At 50.1% G+C, this 18,242-nt stretch overlaps 2 protein-coding genes across 2 annotated transcripts in view; both read right to left on the reverse strand.

Annotated features, from left to right (window-relative positions):
* Nucleotides 1-3,948: 3,948 nt before the first annotated feature.
* On the reverse strand, nt 3,949-6,319 carry LOC131212450 (la-related protein Larp4B-like; the record flags this gene model as incomplete). The annotated part of the gene is made up of 2 exons (XM_058206315.1): nt 3,949-6,206; nt 6,277-6,319. Coding segments are annotated over 2 exons (2,301 nt in total), but the record flags the coding sequence as incomplete, so codon positions are not given.
* LOC131209875 (protein tweety-2-like) overlaps nt 6,320-18,242 on the reverse strand; it is a 33,051-nt gene continuing 21,128 nt past the window's right edge. The window contains exons 2-7 of the mRNA XM_058203025.1: nt 14,539-14,811; nt 13,352-13,576; nt 11,278-11,520; nt 7,360-7,757; nt 7,048-7,293; nt 6,320-6,446 (exon numbers count right to left, since the gene is read on the reverse strand). Of these exons, the coding sequence (XP_058059008.1) occupies nt 6,320-6,446; nt 7,048-7,293; nt 7,360-7,757; nt 11,278-11,520; nt 13,352-13,576; nt 14,539-14,811 (1,512 nt within the window). The remainder of the gene's footprint in view (nt 6,447-7,047; nt 7,294-7,359; nt 7,758-11,277; nt 11,521-13,351; nt 13,577-14,538; nt 14,812-18,242) is intronic.

The following is an 18,242-nucleotide window of genomic DNA, read 5'->3' on the forward strand; positions in this document are numbered from 1 at the left end:
GCGGTACAGTATGGTTTGTGGTATAAAATAAATACGAGGGACACGCACGATAAAAACGGTGCCGCAGCAGAGCAACAACGGCTCCGCGACGAAAGGATGTCGACGAAACAGAGAAGCGCAAGTTTCGAAATGATTCAAAAACGGCGCAAAATGTGCTCGGAGAAAAAGCAAGTGAGTTCCGGCGCTCGCCTGGCTGATGAAATTCGTCCACTTAACGACTAAAAATGCGTGTCAGGGGGTAGAATTAGAACAGAACGGTACGCTTACGTGTATGTCCATGACTGCGCGTGTCTGTGTGTATGTGTATTTCCTTGTGTGTCTATTTATGTGTATTTTTATCTTTTCTAATCAAAATGGCACCCTTCATAAACTAGCAACATCACACGGCTTAAACAATGGGTCTGCTTCGGACCACACACAGCCTCTCCCCCCCGCGGCCATTCCTTCCTGGCTCCCTTCTCCTGATGTGCGGCGAGCTTCACGGCGGGCGGAAATCCTTCTACACGAGATGGATTCTAGGCCCGTTTTTGGGGCCACTCATTTTCCGGGCGTTCTCGCCATTCTTCTCTTCGCACTTCATCGTCGGGCAGGTTTCGGTTCGCTTCTTCCGCTCATCAACAGGCTCAGTTTGTTTCTTACTTCCCTACGTTAATGCTAGTTGTAATAAGTCCTAAAAGTTTCACATATTCTACAGTTCCTTCAAACAGTTACCAAGTGTGCAGTTTTGCGACTTGCGGAAAGTTGTTTAGCATATTTTCATCGATAAACCGGCTTTTTCTCTTCTTTTCTCCGAGCGATCTGCGTGTGTGCGCGGTTTCCTGACTTCGCTACTGCCGATTTAAATCTTATCGCTTCGCCTCGGTACTTAAACATAGTTCCCTCGCGTAAGGAAGGCCAAACCCCCATTTGGAACCCGTTTGAGACGAGACGCCCGCAAGCGCCCAGGGGAGATCCGGGTGAAGTAGAGTAGACTTTCGAGAGCAATGTTGATGGAGAGAAGAAAAACTATAAATGACTTGGTTCAACGGTGAATTGTGCGTGTTCAGCCCGGCAGTCTGGTCACGAGAGATGAGGCATGATGAAGGGAAAGTTTTGGCCGCGGTGTGTTGCTCCCCGCGTAGTCTCAATAGCGTGTATAGCCCCCCTATTGCTTTGCTTTGCATAACCTATCACACATTCGTCCACGGCGCGACGGAACCGCGCATTTCGAGGAAACCCGCGCGAACTGAAAATTACGCATCTAACCATTCGCACCAGCTCTCTCTCTGTCTCCCATGGTATTCGATCTGGTTCCGCCTCCTAAAGTAGTGTAAAATCATTGTCTTTCGCTGCGCCAACCATTCGAGGCCAACGGTCCGTTTCCTCTTTCCGGCTCCCGTCCCTAAATACTGCAGCGGTTTCAATTTATTGTACAGCAACTGACACAACGGAAACGGAAATGCGTTGTCGAATATGGTGCAAGTGGCCAGATCACTGCGCTGTTGTAATGTAATGGTGTTTGCACATCTCATCTTGAGCAACTCTCTATCTCTCTCTCTCTCTCTCTCTCTCGTCAGTTCGTCTTAAAATGTAATAAATTGACCCAAAAATGCTCACCGCGTTTGTAGCTGAAATTGAATGTTCCTTCGTCTTTCGGTTTCTGTTCCCTGTCTGTCTGTCCGTCTCCCAAAAGCCTATTGCTTGTGTCGTCTCTGGGCTAGGTGAAGATGAAGTAAATGCTCGAAAGAAACACACAAATGGGCTTGGGGTGTAGGTTGGATTGATCGTAGGGTAGCCAGCCTCACCCATTGGCGCACCGTTTTCATCGCGTCTACATCAGAATTGTGCCGCATGTTCCCCGAATTTGTTGGGAAATCAAGCCAAACACGATTTTGATTCTCACAAACACCATACGGATACGGATGGCTAGCATTATTATCGATAGTTTTTGAGCTTCTTCACGTCGTCCTTAATTGTGGTTTTCCATTAGTTCGGACATTTATTTCCAACCTCCAATGGTATGTCCAACTTTACATTTCACGCTCACGTGGCTAATTCATTTACCCTGATTTCTCTGGCACACACTCTCGGTCTAGTTTCGTTTGAAAATGGTTTCTGTTTTGCCATATAAACTATTGTGTTTTCTTCTCTTAGTGTTGCAAAAATGTGTTTCTCCCAATCTTGGCGCCTGGGTTTAGTACCACCGTAACCGTTGCAAGTTGCTGTAATGGTTTAATATATGCTTAATATACTTTTATGATATAGTTTTATATGCCTATCGCTTTTGAATGTAATGCTTTCAACGGGAGATTTTTTTCTGTTGGCATCCTCAACTAGGATTAGAATTTGATTTTTCTTTGTTACCAGAGGGAGACGAACTAGGGAGAGCTTGTTGTTGGCTTATTTTCTTTCCGGTTTTACTCTCTGTGTTCTCTCTCTCTCTCTTTCTCTCTGTGTTCTCTCTCTCTCTCTCTCTTTCTCTCTGTCTGTGTGCGTGTGTGTGATTTCGAGTTTCGGTGCAAGCTTCGTTCATCTGCTTGCGCCAATGGAATCCATTCCGTTCGCTGGCTCTCACTTATCGCCGCCGTCGTCGGCTTACAAATTTAATCTCTAAAGTGCTATATTAGTTATCGATTTTTTTGCTGTTGTTTTCTTTTCATAATAGGATTTGGTATAAAAAGGTTCCCTTCCAATCATTCTGTTCCATGTCTCAACTCGTTTGCGCTTAAATCTATAACTCACACTGCATGCCGTTTGAAACACAGTAGGAACAACGAAAGAGGAAAATCGGGCCGCGGGCAGCAATAATAGTCTAGCTTAAAGAAAACTGACAACATCGTAACATCGAAAACCGCAAACTAATGAGAACTGTCCGCCACGAAAACACCCGACTTGGCGCCGACTTTCGGTGAATATTAAAGAAAGTTGGAACTATCTCTTACAAAAAACGGCACAACGGCCGAAAAAGTAGTTGTGCTGAGAAAAGAACCGTCCCCTTGGCGGCAATAAAGCTACACCTATTGACCCGCCACACGACTTTGTCTTTCGTCTTGTCTTTCCCATGTATACTTTCCCGATGCTCTACGGTTTCTAATTTCCCATTAGCCAGTACTGTTGCGTGATCATGCTTTATCTCTCATTGTTGCTTTCCGTTCACTAGGAAGTTTGTGTTCAAACCCTGCCCTGTGTTTGGCAGCTTTTACTTGTTTTGTTTCATTTTACGACCCTCTGAGCAATATTTTTCGACTTGCCTAAAGTTGTTTGAATTTACGTTAAATGCTTTTTCCGTTCTTTTTCCGCCTTAAGGAATGTTGCAAAATTTTCTTTCTTTTACCGATTCCTTTTTGCTGCTTCACCCTGCTTTTGAGATGAGATTGTTGTTCCTATTTGTTAGACTATTAATTGTGATTGCTCTCTACTTTTACGCTGAAAGGACCGGTATTGAATAACATTAACAGTAAAATTGATCGTTCTTCGACGGAACCGCCTCTATATACAACTGTGACCGATGTGACTTCGTTCGAGCATCGTGTAAAAATTGGGTTCGTTTTTTTTGGTACGTGAGATACTACGTAAGAGTGTGCCGACCCGCCCCGGTAGCCGGCACACCCATCCGTTCGTCCTTGCTTGCAGTGGTTCGATTTGCTTTTTGCTACTGTCTTTTTTGCGTTCGTTTCGGCTCCAGCCGTTCCGTTCGGGAGTCGTGCCCCTTCGATTCGACCGTGTGTCCGCGAGAGGAGGGAAAATGAACAGTCGCGGTCCCTCTGTGGTCGCTACGTATTATCTCGTTACGTATGAGAGCTTCGCTTCGTGTAAAACTGCCACGGAATCGAGCCGCGTGCGTACGGTTTAGTGTCGACGAAAGAGCAACGGTGTGGCCCGCGGTGAACGAACCGGAACAGGAGCTGATTGGTGTTGGTGAGTCGAACTTAGGTGGCAGAAAAAACAAACTTAAAAGTCAAACCTTTCTCACAACTCCGTCACCGAGTAGAGATCGTTGTTGGCCTGCAGACCGCCGCGCTGCAGCGAGCGATAGTAAACGTTCGGGTTTTTACTGTTCGCCGACGGCGGCGCCGTTGTTCCGTGGCTCGAGTCTTGGTGGTACTCATGGCTGCTTCGGTGATGGTGTCCGGACCGCTCCCGGTCACGATCCCGGTCACGATCCCGTTCACGATCTCGGTCACGATCCCGGTCACGATCCCGTTCACGGTCTCTGTCTCGGTGCTCCCGATCCCGATGGTCTCGCTCGCGATCTCGATCCCGCTCCCTCTCCCTGTCTCGGTGGTGGTGATCGCGGTCCCGCTCCCGTTGCTCCCGCTCGCGTTCTCGCTGCTCGCGTTCACGAGTTTCGTTGGGTCGAGTTTTGCTGAGAATGCTTTTCGGTTGCTGCTGACCACCGCCACTACTGCTCACAGACCCGAACGAACTCGATTGCTGTTGCTGGTATTGCTGTTGCTGCTGCTGTTGTGGCGGATAGTGATGGTGGTGGTGGTTTTTCGGTAGCGTCTGATAGCTGGCCACCATCCCTTGGCCGCCCTTGGCCTTCTCGATGTTGTTCGGTTTGCCGGAGTGATGATCGCTGCCACCACCCCCGGAACTACCGCCGGAGTACGACCGATTGCGACTGCCGGTGTTGCCACCGGCGCCCGATCCACGCTCGTAGCCAGCAAAATTACCGGCATTGGCACTGGCGGTGTGCGCACCGCTGGGAAGCTGCTCACGCTGCCACGGTTGCTGCGTCAGCTGATGGTACTGCTTGAAGTGTAGCTGGTTCTGCAGCTGTTGCTGGATGGCATTGAAGTTACTCGAAACACCACCGCCGGCGCCGTATTGGTGCGCTTGTGCGAAGGACGACTTGCCCTGACCGCCGCCCCCCACCTGTGGCTGACTGTGGTGATGGTGATGGGACTGCGAGGGAGGTGGTGGTGGGGGCTGAGGTAACGGTTGCTGTGGCCGAGACGATGGCAGTGGCGGCGGTGCTCCTGCGCCCGAGCTCATCGAGGACGCCAGCGCCGACGATTTGCTCTGGTAGTGTGGGTCATCTTTGTGGCGGTTTTTCGGTGGCAACATCGGTGGGGTCACTTTCGGCGGAATCGTGGGCTTTCCGACACCGAGTCCCGGCGGTTGCGGGGACGTTACGGAAATGCCTCCATTATGCTGCTGCTGGTGCTGCTGCTTGTGGGGACGCTGCAGAGAGCGATATTGGTTCAGGGTAGCGGCGCACAGCGGTTGCTGGCTGTTTTTAATGGAACTCGCACCTCCGCCGGCACTGGTAGGAATGTCAGGCAGCGGCTGATTGATTATGGACACGTTTGAGCGCGTCGTGGCGGTCGAAGCGATGGACGGCGGAGGGCTTGCAAACGCCGACCCGGCACCGGTTTCCTGATACAGCTGGTTGGTGCTGGACAACGATCTGTGGTGTTGTTGTTGCTGCTGCTGCTGTTGCTGCTGCTGCTGCTGTTGCTGATGGTGATAGTTCTGCGATTGTGCCGAGGCATGCTGAACATTCGGGGAATGCGACGAGTGATGGTAACTACTGCCACTGCCCTCGCGCTGATGGTGATAGGCGGACGTGTCGATGCTGTAAACGGTCGGAGCGTACCGCTGCTGCTGGTGGTGGCCATCTAAATTGCTCTCCTTCTTCAGAATCGATGTAGTTACGGGTGACGGAGCGGATGACGTCTCCGTAAAACCGCTGCCTGGCTTCTTGTACGGAAGCGTAGCACATGAGTACGACGACGGTTGGTTGTACTCTTTCGAAACGGTCGAAATGGCCAGCTTTTGGTCCGTTCGATCCAGCCCACCCATTTCACCACCCATCTGTATGACGGTCTGGGATCGCTCTTGGTGGTGCTGCTTGTATTGCTGTGTTTGGCTTTGGCTTAACATTGGCTGTTGAACGTTCTTCAGATTTGGACTTGGGCTCGTACCGGAGCGGCTTCCACCCAGACCCATTCCTGCATGGTGACCACTGCCGGCACCACTACCGGCACCACTGCCGACACCACCACCGCCGGCACTGCTCACGCTGAGCGAACCGCCGTAACGGCCACCGTGGCGCAGGGTGGCGCATTTGTTCACGTTCACCGTCGCACTGTTGACCGTGTTGCGGATCGCCTTCGGTCCGATACTGACGTATTTCGGGTCGAACCGATTGAAGCCATTGTTGGAAATGTCACGCGGATCTTTGTCGGAGAGTGTTGCCGTCGATGCTGTCAGTTTCTTATCTGCGTGGGAATGGGTAAGGAATGGTTAGATATCCGAACTAAGTTCCAACGCCACGGCCGGCGGACTTACCTAGCTTATTGCTGCCTGCAGACACGTTGCAGGCAGGCGATTCTCAGTAGAAATCGTTCGATTCGAGCGTTTTGCACTGTTTACTGAGCGTGGCATACTTGCCATTGTTTGGGCCCATTATGGGCGCATGCTGTGATGGCAGCCGTCCGAGAGTGTGGTGCCCCGAAGCTCTGTGCGCGTGGCGTAACCGAAAGGACAAAGCAGAAAATATGCAATTAGTCAAAAACATTCCGGGCAAACATGGCGAACTAACAGCGATCTCTAATAGCCGATAGTACTAAGACGCTGGACACAGGCCCTACAGTGCTATGAGTGATGAATGGTGCCGAGGATGCTCGTAGTCTTAGAGGAGCTCCCCCCAAGCTGCGGTGCAATAATAAACAGAAACACTAAACACTGAACCGAATGAATAGCCTACATGAAGTAACTAGGAGTGACATCGGTAGCGGTAAATATGGCAAATTCCTGCATGGCGAGCGTCAATGGCACGAAAGAAATGCAATGGAGTGTCGGCATAAGAAAGTATAATCACACTAGCGAACAAATTAAACATGTCTCGCAACATTTGCTGCTTCTTTTGGGGGCCTAAAACGTTCCAAGTCCTGCGCGGCAGCCCTCGTGCGCGTAGTGCACTTCCAGTGAAGACATGAGAGTAAGTGGGAATTAACGTAACTTAAACCGAAAAGAGGAAAAAAGAAGCCATGCCTGTTATCATGCACCACAACGTTATAATCTGGTGGCGGTGACTCATCGCCACTATAGGTTGCAAACCCGCGCATTCCGTGTGTGGTTCCGTTGCGGCCACTGGTCGGGATGAGGGTACCGGTGGCGCCGGCGCCTCCCAGACCCGTACCACCGCTGACGCCAGTTGCACCGTTGCTGGTGGCCGTCTGTGCGTGCAGCAGCGTTCGGTTGACCGTCATCGTACCGGAAGCGATGATTGGGGCGGCCGGCGATGCATTCGAACCGGCCGGGAACAGTGGAGTCGTTTCCGCTTTGTCCTCGTAGCCGGGTCGTCTGTGAAGTAAAAGAAACGGTTACTACTGGCGCTGCGCAACGCAGAGACGGCGGGTTGTGAGTTACTTTTTCGTAAGATAAATCCAGGTGTGTGAGTCGACGCACACGAGCAGACTCAGTATGGCGGCCGACACTAAGCTGGCCAGCAGCATTAGTGTGAGCCCGAGGAGACCACCTTCGCACAGGCTACGCGTAGCGTCCGCGTAATGCTCGGCGACGGTGCGACGATCCAGCATCACCGAGAGGGCCGTCAGTTGGCGCTTGCTGTCGTCCAGCTCGCCGTTGATCTTGTTCACCTTCGAGCTGATCTGGATGCCCGGGTACAGCTCCATGCCGATGCCGTTCACCGTTTCGAGCGATTCTTTGGCGCGGTCCACGTGCACTTTGGATTCGTTTAGCCGCAGCACGTACCGGTTGGTGCCAACCGTGCTACAGTACGTATACTGGACATCCTTTAGCTTCGGCTGGAACGAGGGCAACAGACAGAAGAAAGCGTCAGGAATCATTTAAGATTACCATCGGCAATTTGGTTCCCCAGCGACGTTGAAGTGGAGATACGGATCTTATTATGATGGGCGCAACTCGTGGCAGGATTATAACTTGGAGCAGTAATAAAATGAGTTTCACGGCCAGGAAGAACCACTTTCAACATTTTACGAGCAACCCCGAGTGGATCATCAAGGTGGAACACGCCCTTCGCTGTACGAAAGTCGCCCGTTATGAATCGCGACCAGGTCTCTCCCGAGGACCGCCTTTCTGTAGACCACCACAACGTGATAGGTGTCCGGTGTTTGGTCGTTAAACGGTGCATCACACACGGGCGCTACTTCGAAAGATGCTTCCTTAGTTGACCTCAGGGAATCACCAGTGAACATAAATAGGGTTAGGATGTTTTATATCAAAAGATATATTTTATTGTACCAAGCGACACAGAAAGTGTACTCTCAGCATCCTTATCTCAGCGCTCCAGTGGTTCTGTCATATTTGGCAGAGTTTTTTGTTCAACCATTGCCATTTACCATTTTCCCATGAATGAAATGCTGAACCTTCGAACAGTTACTCGACCACGACGAGAGGAGAACATTTTACCTGGCTAGGAGTACTTGATTGACACTTTGAAAACTTGACGACTTGACGATAGTTAAAAGTTGCTTGTCAAAGCCGTCAAAGCCATCTATGCTAGCACGAAACAAGGGGTTTCATACATGCCTGGAACAGAACGGAAGCGAGCGCTGTTGACCTACAATGCGAAGGATTCATTGTTCTAGAAAAAATCACAGTCAGTGGTAAAACGAGCAGAAAGGTGTAGCTGTGTACAATGCGTACTATAAGAGTAAAATCCATGCTATACTCATAAAGACTCTCCAGAGGCGTACAACAGACCTTTCCAGAGTTGGGGCCTCTGGCGGCAGTTAACTTTCTTCAGAAAAATTATCAGCGTACTTGCCAAAGAGGTGACATTGTTTCTTTTACGTCCTCTCTCCAGCTTGAGCCTATTGCAACACGGTTCAGTGTTTAATTGTTGCAGTAACAGTGCCCCAACGTCAGGGTTGGGAAGGTCTCCGAGGAACTTTTTCCGAGCAAAACACATCAAAGCGTGCGTTTTTCAACTTCATCTCGAAAAGCAAAGTTGTTAGCAAGCACAAAAAAGCTAGTGTGAAGACGTTTGCGATTCTCAAACGAAACGGAGAAGAGCGCCAAGTCACAGGACGAATTCTGGCCTCACAAAATGTGATCGTGGGCGGATGAAATAAAACCCGCCGCACCGTCACCACACCTGGCCCAGAGGCGAGGGTTCTGCGCGGTTCACAGGGGGCAGCATTTGGTGCGCGCTGAAGCCGAAAGCCCGCTCAATCTTGTCTAACTTTCAACTTTATTATCCAATTAGCGCTGAGATATGACATAATGGAGACAATTTTATATTTTGTTTATCTTCCACCATGCTTCGCGCTCACGGAGACGGCTGTTGTAGAGAAAACTTTCCACAAGATTTCCTTCTGAAGGATTTGGGTCGACTTTGAGCCACCTGCTGGAAAAAGAGCGAGACGAGGACCGCAGGAAAATTAGCCTATGGTATGATTGTCGGAATGTGTGAAAGCTGCAACCAATAGTATGGAACTAGGAAGATAGGAATTGAATTTTGTAGTTCTAACCACACGACCACGGAAAACAATCGGCAAGGACGAACGAGGTACATCGAACGACGTCAATAGCGAATGCCAAGTCGACCAAGTTCTAGTGCATTGCAGTCATCACTCGAAGTGGATAGTAATTACAGTGCTCGACCACGGAAGCAGAAAGCATCAAGCGCCAGGCAGCGACCACTAGGCGGCGCAGTTCCGTGATTTTCCTTTCCTGGGGAACTTTCCCAGTTGTAACCACTTTCGGGAGGCTGATCTTAGCCGGGCGCGGTGCTGTCACTTGAACGGGAACCTTGCCGGTCTCGCGAGTACGATCTACTCTCGAGAGCGCCGCGATGATGAGTGGATGAAAAATGGGGGAATCGTGACGTGAAAGATTACTTTTTCCGCGTCGCATCAGGACACACCACAGCACGAGGCAACGGCCCTGTGTGTGTCCGGGAAAATTAAAGATTTCTTTTTTCCGTTTTTCCTTTACCACCGACGTTCTGGCGGGCATCGTGTCGTCGTTGGTTCGTGCGATGTGCAGGATTGACGCTTGAAACGGTGGCCCAATGGATAACAAAGCCTTATACACGGGGCCAAGGAATGATTGAAAGGACGTCAAGGGGCGAAAGGCTGGTCGGGGCGTGAAACATTGGGTTGATCGGATGCGGCCAGGGAACGATACCTAAAACGCCGGGCTATGTGCACACATCGCAGTATGTGTAGAGCCCACCTTTAAATATATATTCAGTGCAAAAACCACACAGCAATTGACATACTGCATCTCTCCTCGCTTACACTCGGGAGAAGTCAGGAAATCGTCCTCGTGAATTCTTTTACCTCTTGCGAATGCCGCGTGCCATTGCAAAGCCGTTACAGCGCGAGTTCCGCTTGGTTCGACTGGGTAAAGAAGCGCGTTGGCAGATTACAAGCCGGTTCGTGCTTTATGTGGGACCACGAGTCTGCTCGACATCGCGCCAGCAAGCTGCTGCTGGCTGGTGATATTTTATTTTTGCCTTCCCCATATACTTCATTGGACATGCATACACGTAATGTGACTGCAAAAAACTTCAAAGCACACACGGCCACGTAGTTGAATGGGAGGGCACGATGTACCACATCGTGGAAAAAAGCAAGAATGTGTACTGTGTCGTTGATTGTCCTACATTTCAATTTTTATCTCCATCGGTCTTCGGTCCCGCGGACTGAAAAGAAATGTCGGAAGTTGTATCGAATGTGGCCACGGTTCGCAGAAGCAACCATTTAAGATAAAAGGGTCAAAAGTAGTTGAAAAAAATGTCCTGACACTTTTGTGTGTATATAATTCGACTCTGGTGGACTCTGGACGATGGTTCGAACTTTGCAACCGAGAACGAAAAACCTTAAAATTGAAGTAAACCTACAAACGGAGTAGCGTAGCACGACGGGAGCCAGAGGAACAGGAAGTCAATTTATCCTTCACCGGGTATACCCCGAGGTGATTGTGTATTACGATGTTTTCTCGGCACCCAACTGAAACAACGAGCGAGCGAGGCAGAGATTGTTAATCCGGTGGCAGCGGTGCCGTAACCCCCGGCCGATAACATTGTTGTCAATGTTCGACCCATTTTGAAATCACATTTTTCGCTAGAACCGACATTCGACCGCAACCGGAGTGGGGCACAACAAAGCAAAAACGGTTCATTTTACGGTTCCGCCGGGCACGTAACGGCCGTTAATAATTGTGCTGTGGCCCAGAATCGAAACTCCTAATCCGCGGGTGGTGGACACAATAAAATCAACCAGCGAATAAACGGAAAGAAAGCGCCGAAAAGAAAACCATTGGACGAATGGTATTAACCGAGAGGTTGGTTCTTACATGGCTGCAGATGTAATCGTTCGGTTTCATGCAGAAGTCGCCCAGGGCGACGGCACTGGCCAGATAGATGCCGGAGAGCAGCCAACACACGGTGACGGCCAGCAGGCCACAGACGCTGAAGAAGATGAGGGCACAGCGCGAACTTCGCGTCGCACCGATCATCAGTATGATGCAGAGCAGCAGCAGGAAGGTCAGGAAACCGAGCGTTATGGGCCACCGGAGTTCCTCGTAAAATTCGTAAGTCTGCAAAAGAAGTGAAAGAGAAACGGGAAAAATCTTAACGATCCAACGGTGTACAGACTTGTAATAAGGAGGCTAAAAAATTAATTCACTTCTTTCGTCACGCCGAAAAGGAAAGGAAGCACCAAACAGGAAATAGTTGTCGAAGCAAGTTTAATGAGAAACCGGAACCCGGCAGTAGACGCATCCATCCTGAGCGGATGGAGAGCACCAATGTGAAGCCCGGAGTGTGAAGCACAAACATAAAACATTAGTCATACAAAATTAAAATGAAACCTGTTTTGGCGCACTATGGCTTTGACCTTTTTGAGACTTTTTTGGGAACTTAAGCAACCGATCTCCCGCCGGAAAGAAGGTTCTCCCCTTGGAACGAACCGGCGTGTCTCCACGGCGGCGCCGCGCACCGTACAGGAAAACTATTTTAATTATTAATTAGGAAAGTTTTTCGCCGGTTCTTCCTTGGCGCAAATGTGATGATATCAACTTTGGGGGCCATTCTAAGTGCTTCGCTGCTCTTGGCCGGCGCTGTTCCCGTGATGGCTGGGAGATGTTTTCCGCCCGATTCGCTGTTGGTGATCGATGAAATCAGGTGCACATCACAGTATGGGCCACGAGATCGTCGTGGAGCATAAAAAAGGTCAGGCGCAAAGCTTCTCCGAACTTGTTTGCACCTACGGCTCATCGAAAAAACTTTTGGAAGGTTGTAAGGAGATGCAGATCCACCGGGCTTAGGGCGCATAGACACCGACTTCGTACGGAATACGTAATTCTTACCGTTCTTCTGTAGGAAGCAAACCGATTGTGATTTTCTTTTTTCTCCTAGTGTAACTCTTTTCTGGTAACTTCCGTGAAAGGGGGGAAAAACTGTAAACTGTGACCTGGTGACATGGCGTATACTGGCAAACTTTAGTTGATACCTCATATCCAACCTCAACCGATTCGGTGAAGGATGGGTGAATTTTTCATTATCCAGCAGAGAACCTTTTCTGTTGACTTAGCTGAGGCACGGTTAACCACCGTTTCACGTCTCCCAAACCCGTGCGCCCCACAGCTTGATGGTGTAACTATTGTTCGCACTCATCACAACATACATTCCACAGGCCGGGGCATCCTTTTTGTGCCAGTGAGACCGGTTTGGGAAATCAATCCTTGCTGGTTGCACCCTCAAGCAAACGGGAGGACAAAGAAGTCAACACTTTTTGAATGGAAATGAATGAAGGATGCGCGACAAACAAAACGAAAAACGTGTCACCATCGTGTTGGCAGGATCCAGGAAACAGGGCATGTCAAGTTGAAGAACGAAAGTAGTATGCACCAAAACAGGCCGCGAGAGAACAGACACATTTGTTAATCACACGACCTAAATCAAGGGCCTTGCGCGGATCTATCAGTGCGTTCTCGTTACACTCGAAGCCTAGAAGTCGGCCATTTGGGATTCGCAAAAGTGGTGGAAAAGTCGGCATGATTCCAAAGCTCTTCTTCTATCACCCACAGCATGTCCTATATAGCTCGAAGGGTGCACAACCTTTCTCAGCATTTTGTAGCAGGTCTCGATGGTGTTCTCGGTGCAGGGCCGGAAATGGATTGTTCAACTCCATTTCGCGTTCCTCGATGGCTTACTAACCAATGAGTGCATTTTTTCTTGCAGCAGAACTGTTCACCGAAACAGAACGGATTGGAGGAGTGTGTGCAGTCAGTCGCATACGGGCTGATAACACGGTTTTTCGCCAACCGAATGCTCCTGCACATTAACAAAAGGCCAACTGAGTACTGCTGTCTAAAAAGATACAAACGGTAGGTGACAACTTTAGTAGCACTATAGTGAAGTACTTACATCGAGCAAGCTTTTCAGCGTAATGTCCGTGTAGGCTGGCCGCGTTAAATAGACGATCGTTTCCAGCGCGTTGATCGCAAGCGTCGTGTTATCTTTGGCCATCTTGACCGTATCGTGCAGGAGATAGAGCGCGGTCACGTTTGGTCGGTGCGGTGGCTGCTCGAAGATCTGCTCCAGCTCCGACAGGACTACCTTCGATTTGAGGTTGTGCTTCACTATTTCCGTCTGCCAAGTGAAGAAGAAATAACGGACAAGAATTATTAATTGAACATAACTGATGATACACACATATAGCCCATCATCACGTGGAATGGAAAAGTTTTCCCATCAACTTCGGATGATGCCAGGCGACATGCATCGAAACAATCGTTTGGACTGTTCCGCGCCCTCCGGATTAAATGAATTATATTGACGAGTTAGTAAACATGCCCCGCTGCATCTCTGTTGGCCACCAGCATCGCAGCGAAGGGAACAAAGTATGTAGACACCCTCAGGGTGCAAAGGTTATACGGGCCACCCTTACCCTGTACTGTTTGACTGAGGCGTTGCTCTCGAATGCGCAAACGATAGGGGAGCTCCACTGCGTATGACAATTTGTGACATTGTTTTGGGTGACTGACAATAAGGGAAAAGTGGCCTTTAACGATAAAAACGGTAAATCAGTTGTGGAAAATGGCGAACCCTCGTTACGCAACATCCTTACACTAATTCTGTTCGCGGGTGGCCTTCGAGAAGTCTTAGTAAATTATTTCCTTGACACAAAAATAGTTTCTCGGGTCTAGTAAGCCATGAAGAAAGTGACATGACATCCTCCATGCAGGAGGAGCTCCCCTTTACTCTACGCTAATCCAGTTGATCGATCGCGGCGACGTTGGCCACCAGCCAAAGGCAGTTTTAACGGAGAAGATCAAGCCGTAACCACAAACGGAGCTCGCTCGGCAGACGCTAAATGGCGGTTTCCGTTGGACCGCTACTGTTTAAACGTAAATTGACATATGACACAGGGTGGTTACCGATGAGCGTAGCAACCCGTTACCACGCCGGCGATCACTCGAGAACCGCTCGGCTGGATGGTGGTTTCAGTGAGGCTTCTTCCATCGTGTTTACTTACTAAAGTAGAACTCTGCCAGTGACAGGAGGAGGATCGATCTAGATGGGGGCCTATACGGACGGCCACAGTTACTCACCTGATTGCGCACGTTCAGTATCAGTTGCTCGATTTTGCGGCCCGAGCCGAAGATCTGCAGCACACCGTTGTGCAGGTCGTCGTTGCCATACAGCCCCAGCCCGATCGCCGCACAGCAGACGACGGCGAAGAAGATCAGCGTGCATTTCTGGCAGCCGTGCGACTTGGGTTTGCGCGGCTTACGATCGCAGCAGCGCGTCAGCAGATACAGCAGCAGAAACACGAGCGAGATGATGAGCAGGGCCGCCGGTATCGAGGCCAGTATGCCGAGGCTCTGTGGAAGGAAACCGATCAGATCAGCATCGTCAGTGAACCGTGAAACAATAATTGAAATCCATCGATGTACAGGTTTCGTGCACGGCGGCAATCTATAACCCCTCTCGCCGTATATTGTGTCGTGGTGAGAAAATATGCCTAAAGTGTTTTTATTTAAAAAAAGGACAAGAATAAACCCGCCACAACACGCCACGCGTACGCGGCCTGTTGGTGGGGTATTCACTTAACACAAGCCATTGGGCATGCTAACGAGCAATAAACTATGCAGAGTTACATTTACGACGACCGTTTGCCGCTCTGCGACCGCCTTTCTGCCGGTGGCCCACATTGGCGACGGTCCGACGGGAAGAGGCCGTTTTCTAGGCCCACCGCAGCGAGACCCACCCGGCCATCGACCGCGGGTGGCGAAGAAGTAATCGAACCCAGCGTGTCTGCCATTCTCGTCCGGGCTTTGCAAGAAGTGCAACCCGGAAGGAAAGAGGGGCGACATTACCCAGCGTCGAGCCCTGCCACCAAAAGGGTTACCCTGGAACGTAAGGAACGGGTTGGGCAAAAATAAGGGTGTCTCAAAATAAGTCACAGTTTGTGCTCCAATCAGCGGACCACCGCCGGCAGGCTCGGTGAAAAGTGACGGGTGGGGTCGGCCGGGTTTTTATATGAATATGATGAGGACAAATCAAGACAAATTATTCATAAGCTCCCTTTGCACGGCTCATGTAGCCATGGGTGGCAAGCGAAATGGGTCGATTCCTTTTGGCTCCTGGCGCAAGGTTTCGTACTGGTCTTGGTCTCGGCATATTTACCCGTCTCAACATGTATGTCCGGCACCCGACCCGCAAGTCGTTAGTCGACGGAAAGTGCGCTGGTTCCGGTGAACGAAATAACAATGGAACCCTTGCATCCTTTTTTCAGAGCACTCCGGTTCGTGGGTGCTGGGGAAGGATTATGATAAATTTTTGGGAAAACTTTCACATGACTGACATTGGATGAAAACAAATTCCAATAGCAATCAACCGGTCAATACCCAATCTCACGCGTTTCAATTGACCAAACATTTATATGGAAACCCCCTGAAAAGGGGATCCTGTCCTGAAACACAAATTCGTGACCCAAATACTGGAACTTGCTTTCAAAACCCAATCCGAACCAGAAGTGGGAAAACTTAATCCTTCGCCGTGAGCTAATGACACAGCGCCGCGGACCCACCGGTTTCCTACAACTTCTACTTTCCGTCGACGGTGCCCAAAGATGGTGGTTTAATTACGCTTTAAGCTAAGGGTGCTGCACGCGATTCTGCTTGCGTCTTAATTTATACCGTGCGCGGTGGCACATATTTTGCGTGAAAGAATGAATGACGGGGAACGGGACACGAAAGTCCTGCCGCCATTGCAGCGGGGCGCGACATACGGTGGCAGCACAGTTTGAAGTTTTCTTCCCCGTGACGCTACCACGTCACGAGATGGTGCAGCCACATTCTACGTCCGCACGGACGAAAGTTGTGCGCGCTGCGGTTCGCGTCACACAACGTGGCAAGCACGCAAAACTAGGTTTCGGCACCCGAACTGTTGGATGAGCTGTTGGTGGCCATTTTGGTGGATCCTAAAGTTTCCGCACAAAGCAGCAATGTACTAATCTGCACCACGCTGGTAAAGCGGTTTCCATCGAAGCGATGGATTACACTCTTTGCTACGGTTCCCTAATTTGGGCTCTGTAAAACCACGTGTCCGTGTGGGGACGACCTGTTGGGCTCATTTGTGGGCTTCCCAATTCAGCCGGTGCGACGTCGGGATAAGCTAATCAGGCCCCAAAATCTTCCGGGTCTGGCTCGACGGGCATTCCGACGAGGATGTGGCTCGGTGCCAAATTTTCGGCCGACCATCAAGCGACCAAATCAGCTTCAGCAGGACTTCATCCACGAGCGATGGTACGGAAAAGCAATCATAATAAGGACATAATTGCATTCCACGAGCTGCAGGGCGCGCCGGTGTCCGAAGGATCACCGGAACCGGTCGGTTCGGCCAAACGGAAATCGCTCGTCACGGGCCACAACAACGAGACTATATAAAATACTCACATTAGCCGACGCGACCACTGGATGATGTTTTGCGTGATGCAGAAAATTAATTATCGGCCATGGCGGCGGAGACTTTTCTCTCGTTTTTTTTTTCTCTCCTGCCGCCTTCTACACAATTCATTAGGGCACTCGAACGGGCTGGCTGGCCGTTGGCTCGTTATCCAAGCGTTCGCTGTGCAGCTCTAAAAAAAGATGGTAATGATGACGGGTATTACCGCCGTGTCCAGCGCAGGATGTCCGTACGGTGTCCGGTTTCTCCTCAGAATAGTTCGCATAGGTTGGGAAAGTCCCGTTTTTGTTCTGTTCTGAACGCTCCACTCCATAGCCGGGAAGCTAGTCCCATGTGAATTCAAGTGTCCTACATTTCCACCGGGCAGCGCTTCCTTTTAGCGCGCGCCGCATTGGAAACTGGTCTTTGCAATTAAACTAAACATAATTGATAGAGCACTAGAGTACGCGCGCCCAACACGTTGGGGGGGGCTTCATTGAATGAAAAATAAATTAAAAAACGCACCAACGAGAGAACCAGAATGGTCTCGTATCCTCGAGACGATGCATCCTGTAACAGAACCAATAGGAATCCAGCGCGAGCAGCAGGGAGCGCTCCGCCGGAAAGCTGCCCCCACAATCTACATCCTTGAGCGGGAAGTGGCAGCGACCGAGTTGGGGGGACTGCTGATGGTTATCGCTAACTTTGGACAGGCAATGAGCGTACAAGAATGGGGCGCATTGTAGTGAGGCTCTCCTCTGCGTCGTAGTAGTTTTGCCGGCCGGAGTTGCCGTGTAGCTTATTTTTAGCCTCTGTGAGTGTGCTTTAAACTGATGATGGAAACGAACTTTTCTATTTACACACTACGTACACACTGCCGGCAGCAATGTACTGACTGACCGATGCCTCCTTCAGCGATGTCGGCCACAGCTCCCAAGGTATCCTTGATGGTGGTGGGGGATCGAGTATCCTTTGCTATTTGCTACTACTACTACGGCCGCTACAAAACGGATTGAGTCCGTTAATTGGCTTTTCCCGTGCATTGCACCCACATGAACCACATGGATGGGCCACGGGAGCAAAAGGATTGCCGCGGGAGTCAGTTAATCGGGTTGTAATGAAACCCCCTGACCAAGCCCCTGAATTACATTTATTTTGAGGAGCTTTGAGGTTAAATTGATTTTATATTAACATCGGATGTTGAGGCATCGACCATTTTCGCGGACCTACAATTTCCCAGCTGTTGAGCGCAGTTGCCGTGCTCAGGGCTCATACATTAGTATCACCTCGACAGGGTGACAAACAACGCTCCGCCGTTCTCACGGCACGGTTTTCCAACCAAAGTGACAAGGAACATGCCGTTGCC

The sequence above is a fragment of the Anopheles bellator genome, chromosome 2 (assembly GCF_943735745.2).
Source record: "Anopheles bellator chromosome 2, idAnoBellAS_SP24_06.2, whole genome shotgun sequence".
Lineage (NCBI taxonomy): Eukaryota > Metazoa > Arthropoda > Insecta > Diptera > Culicidae > Anopheles > Anopheles bellator.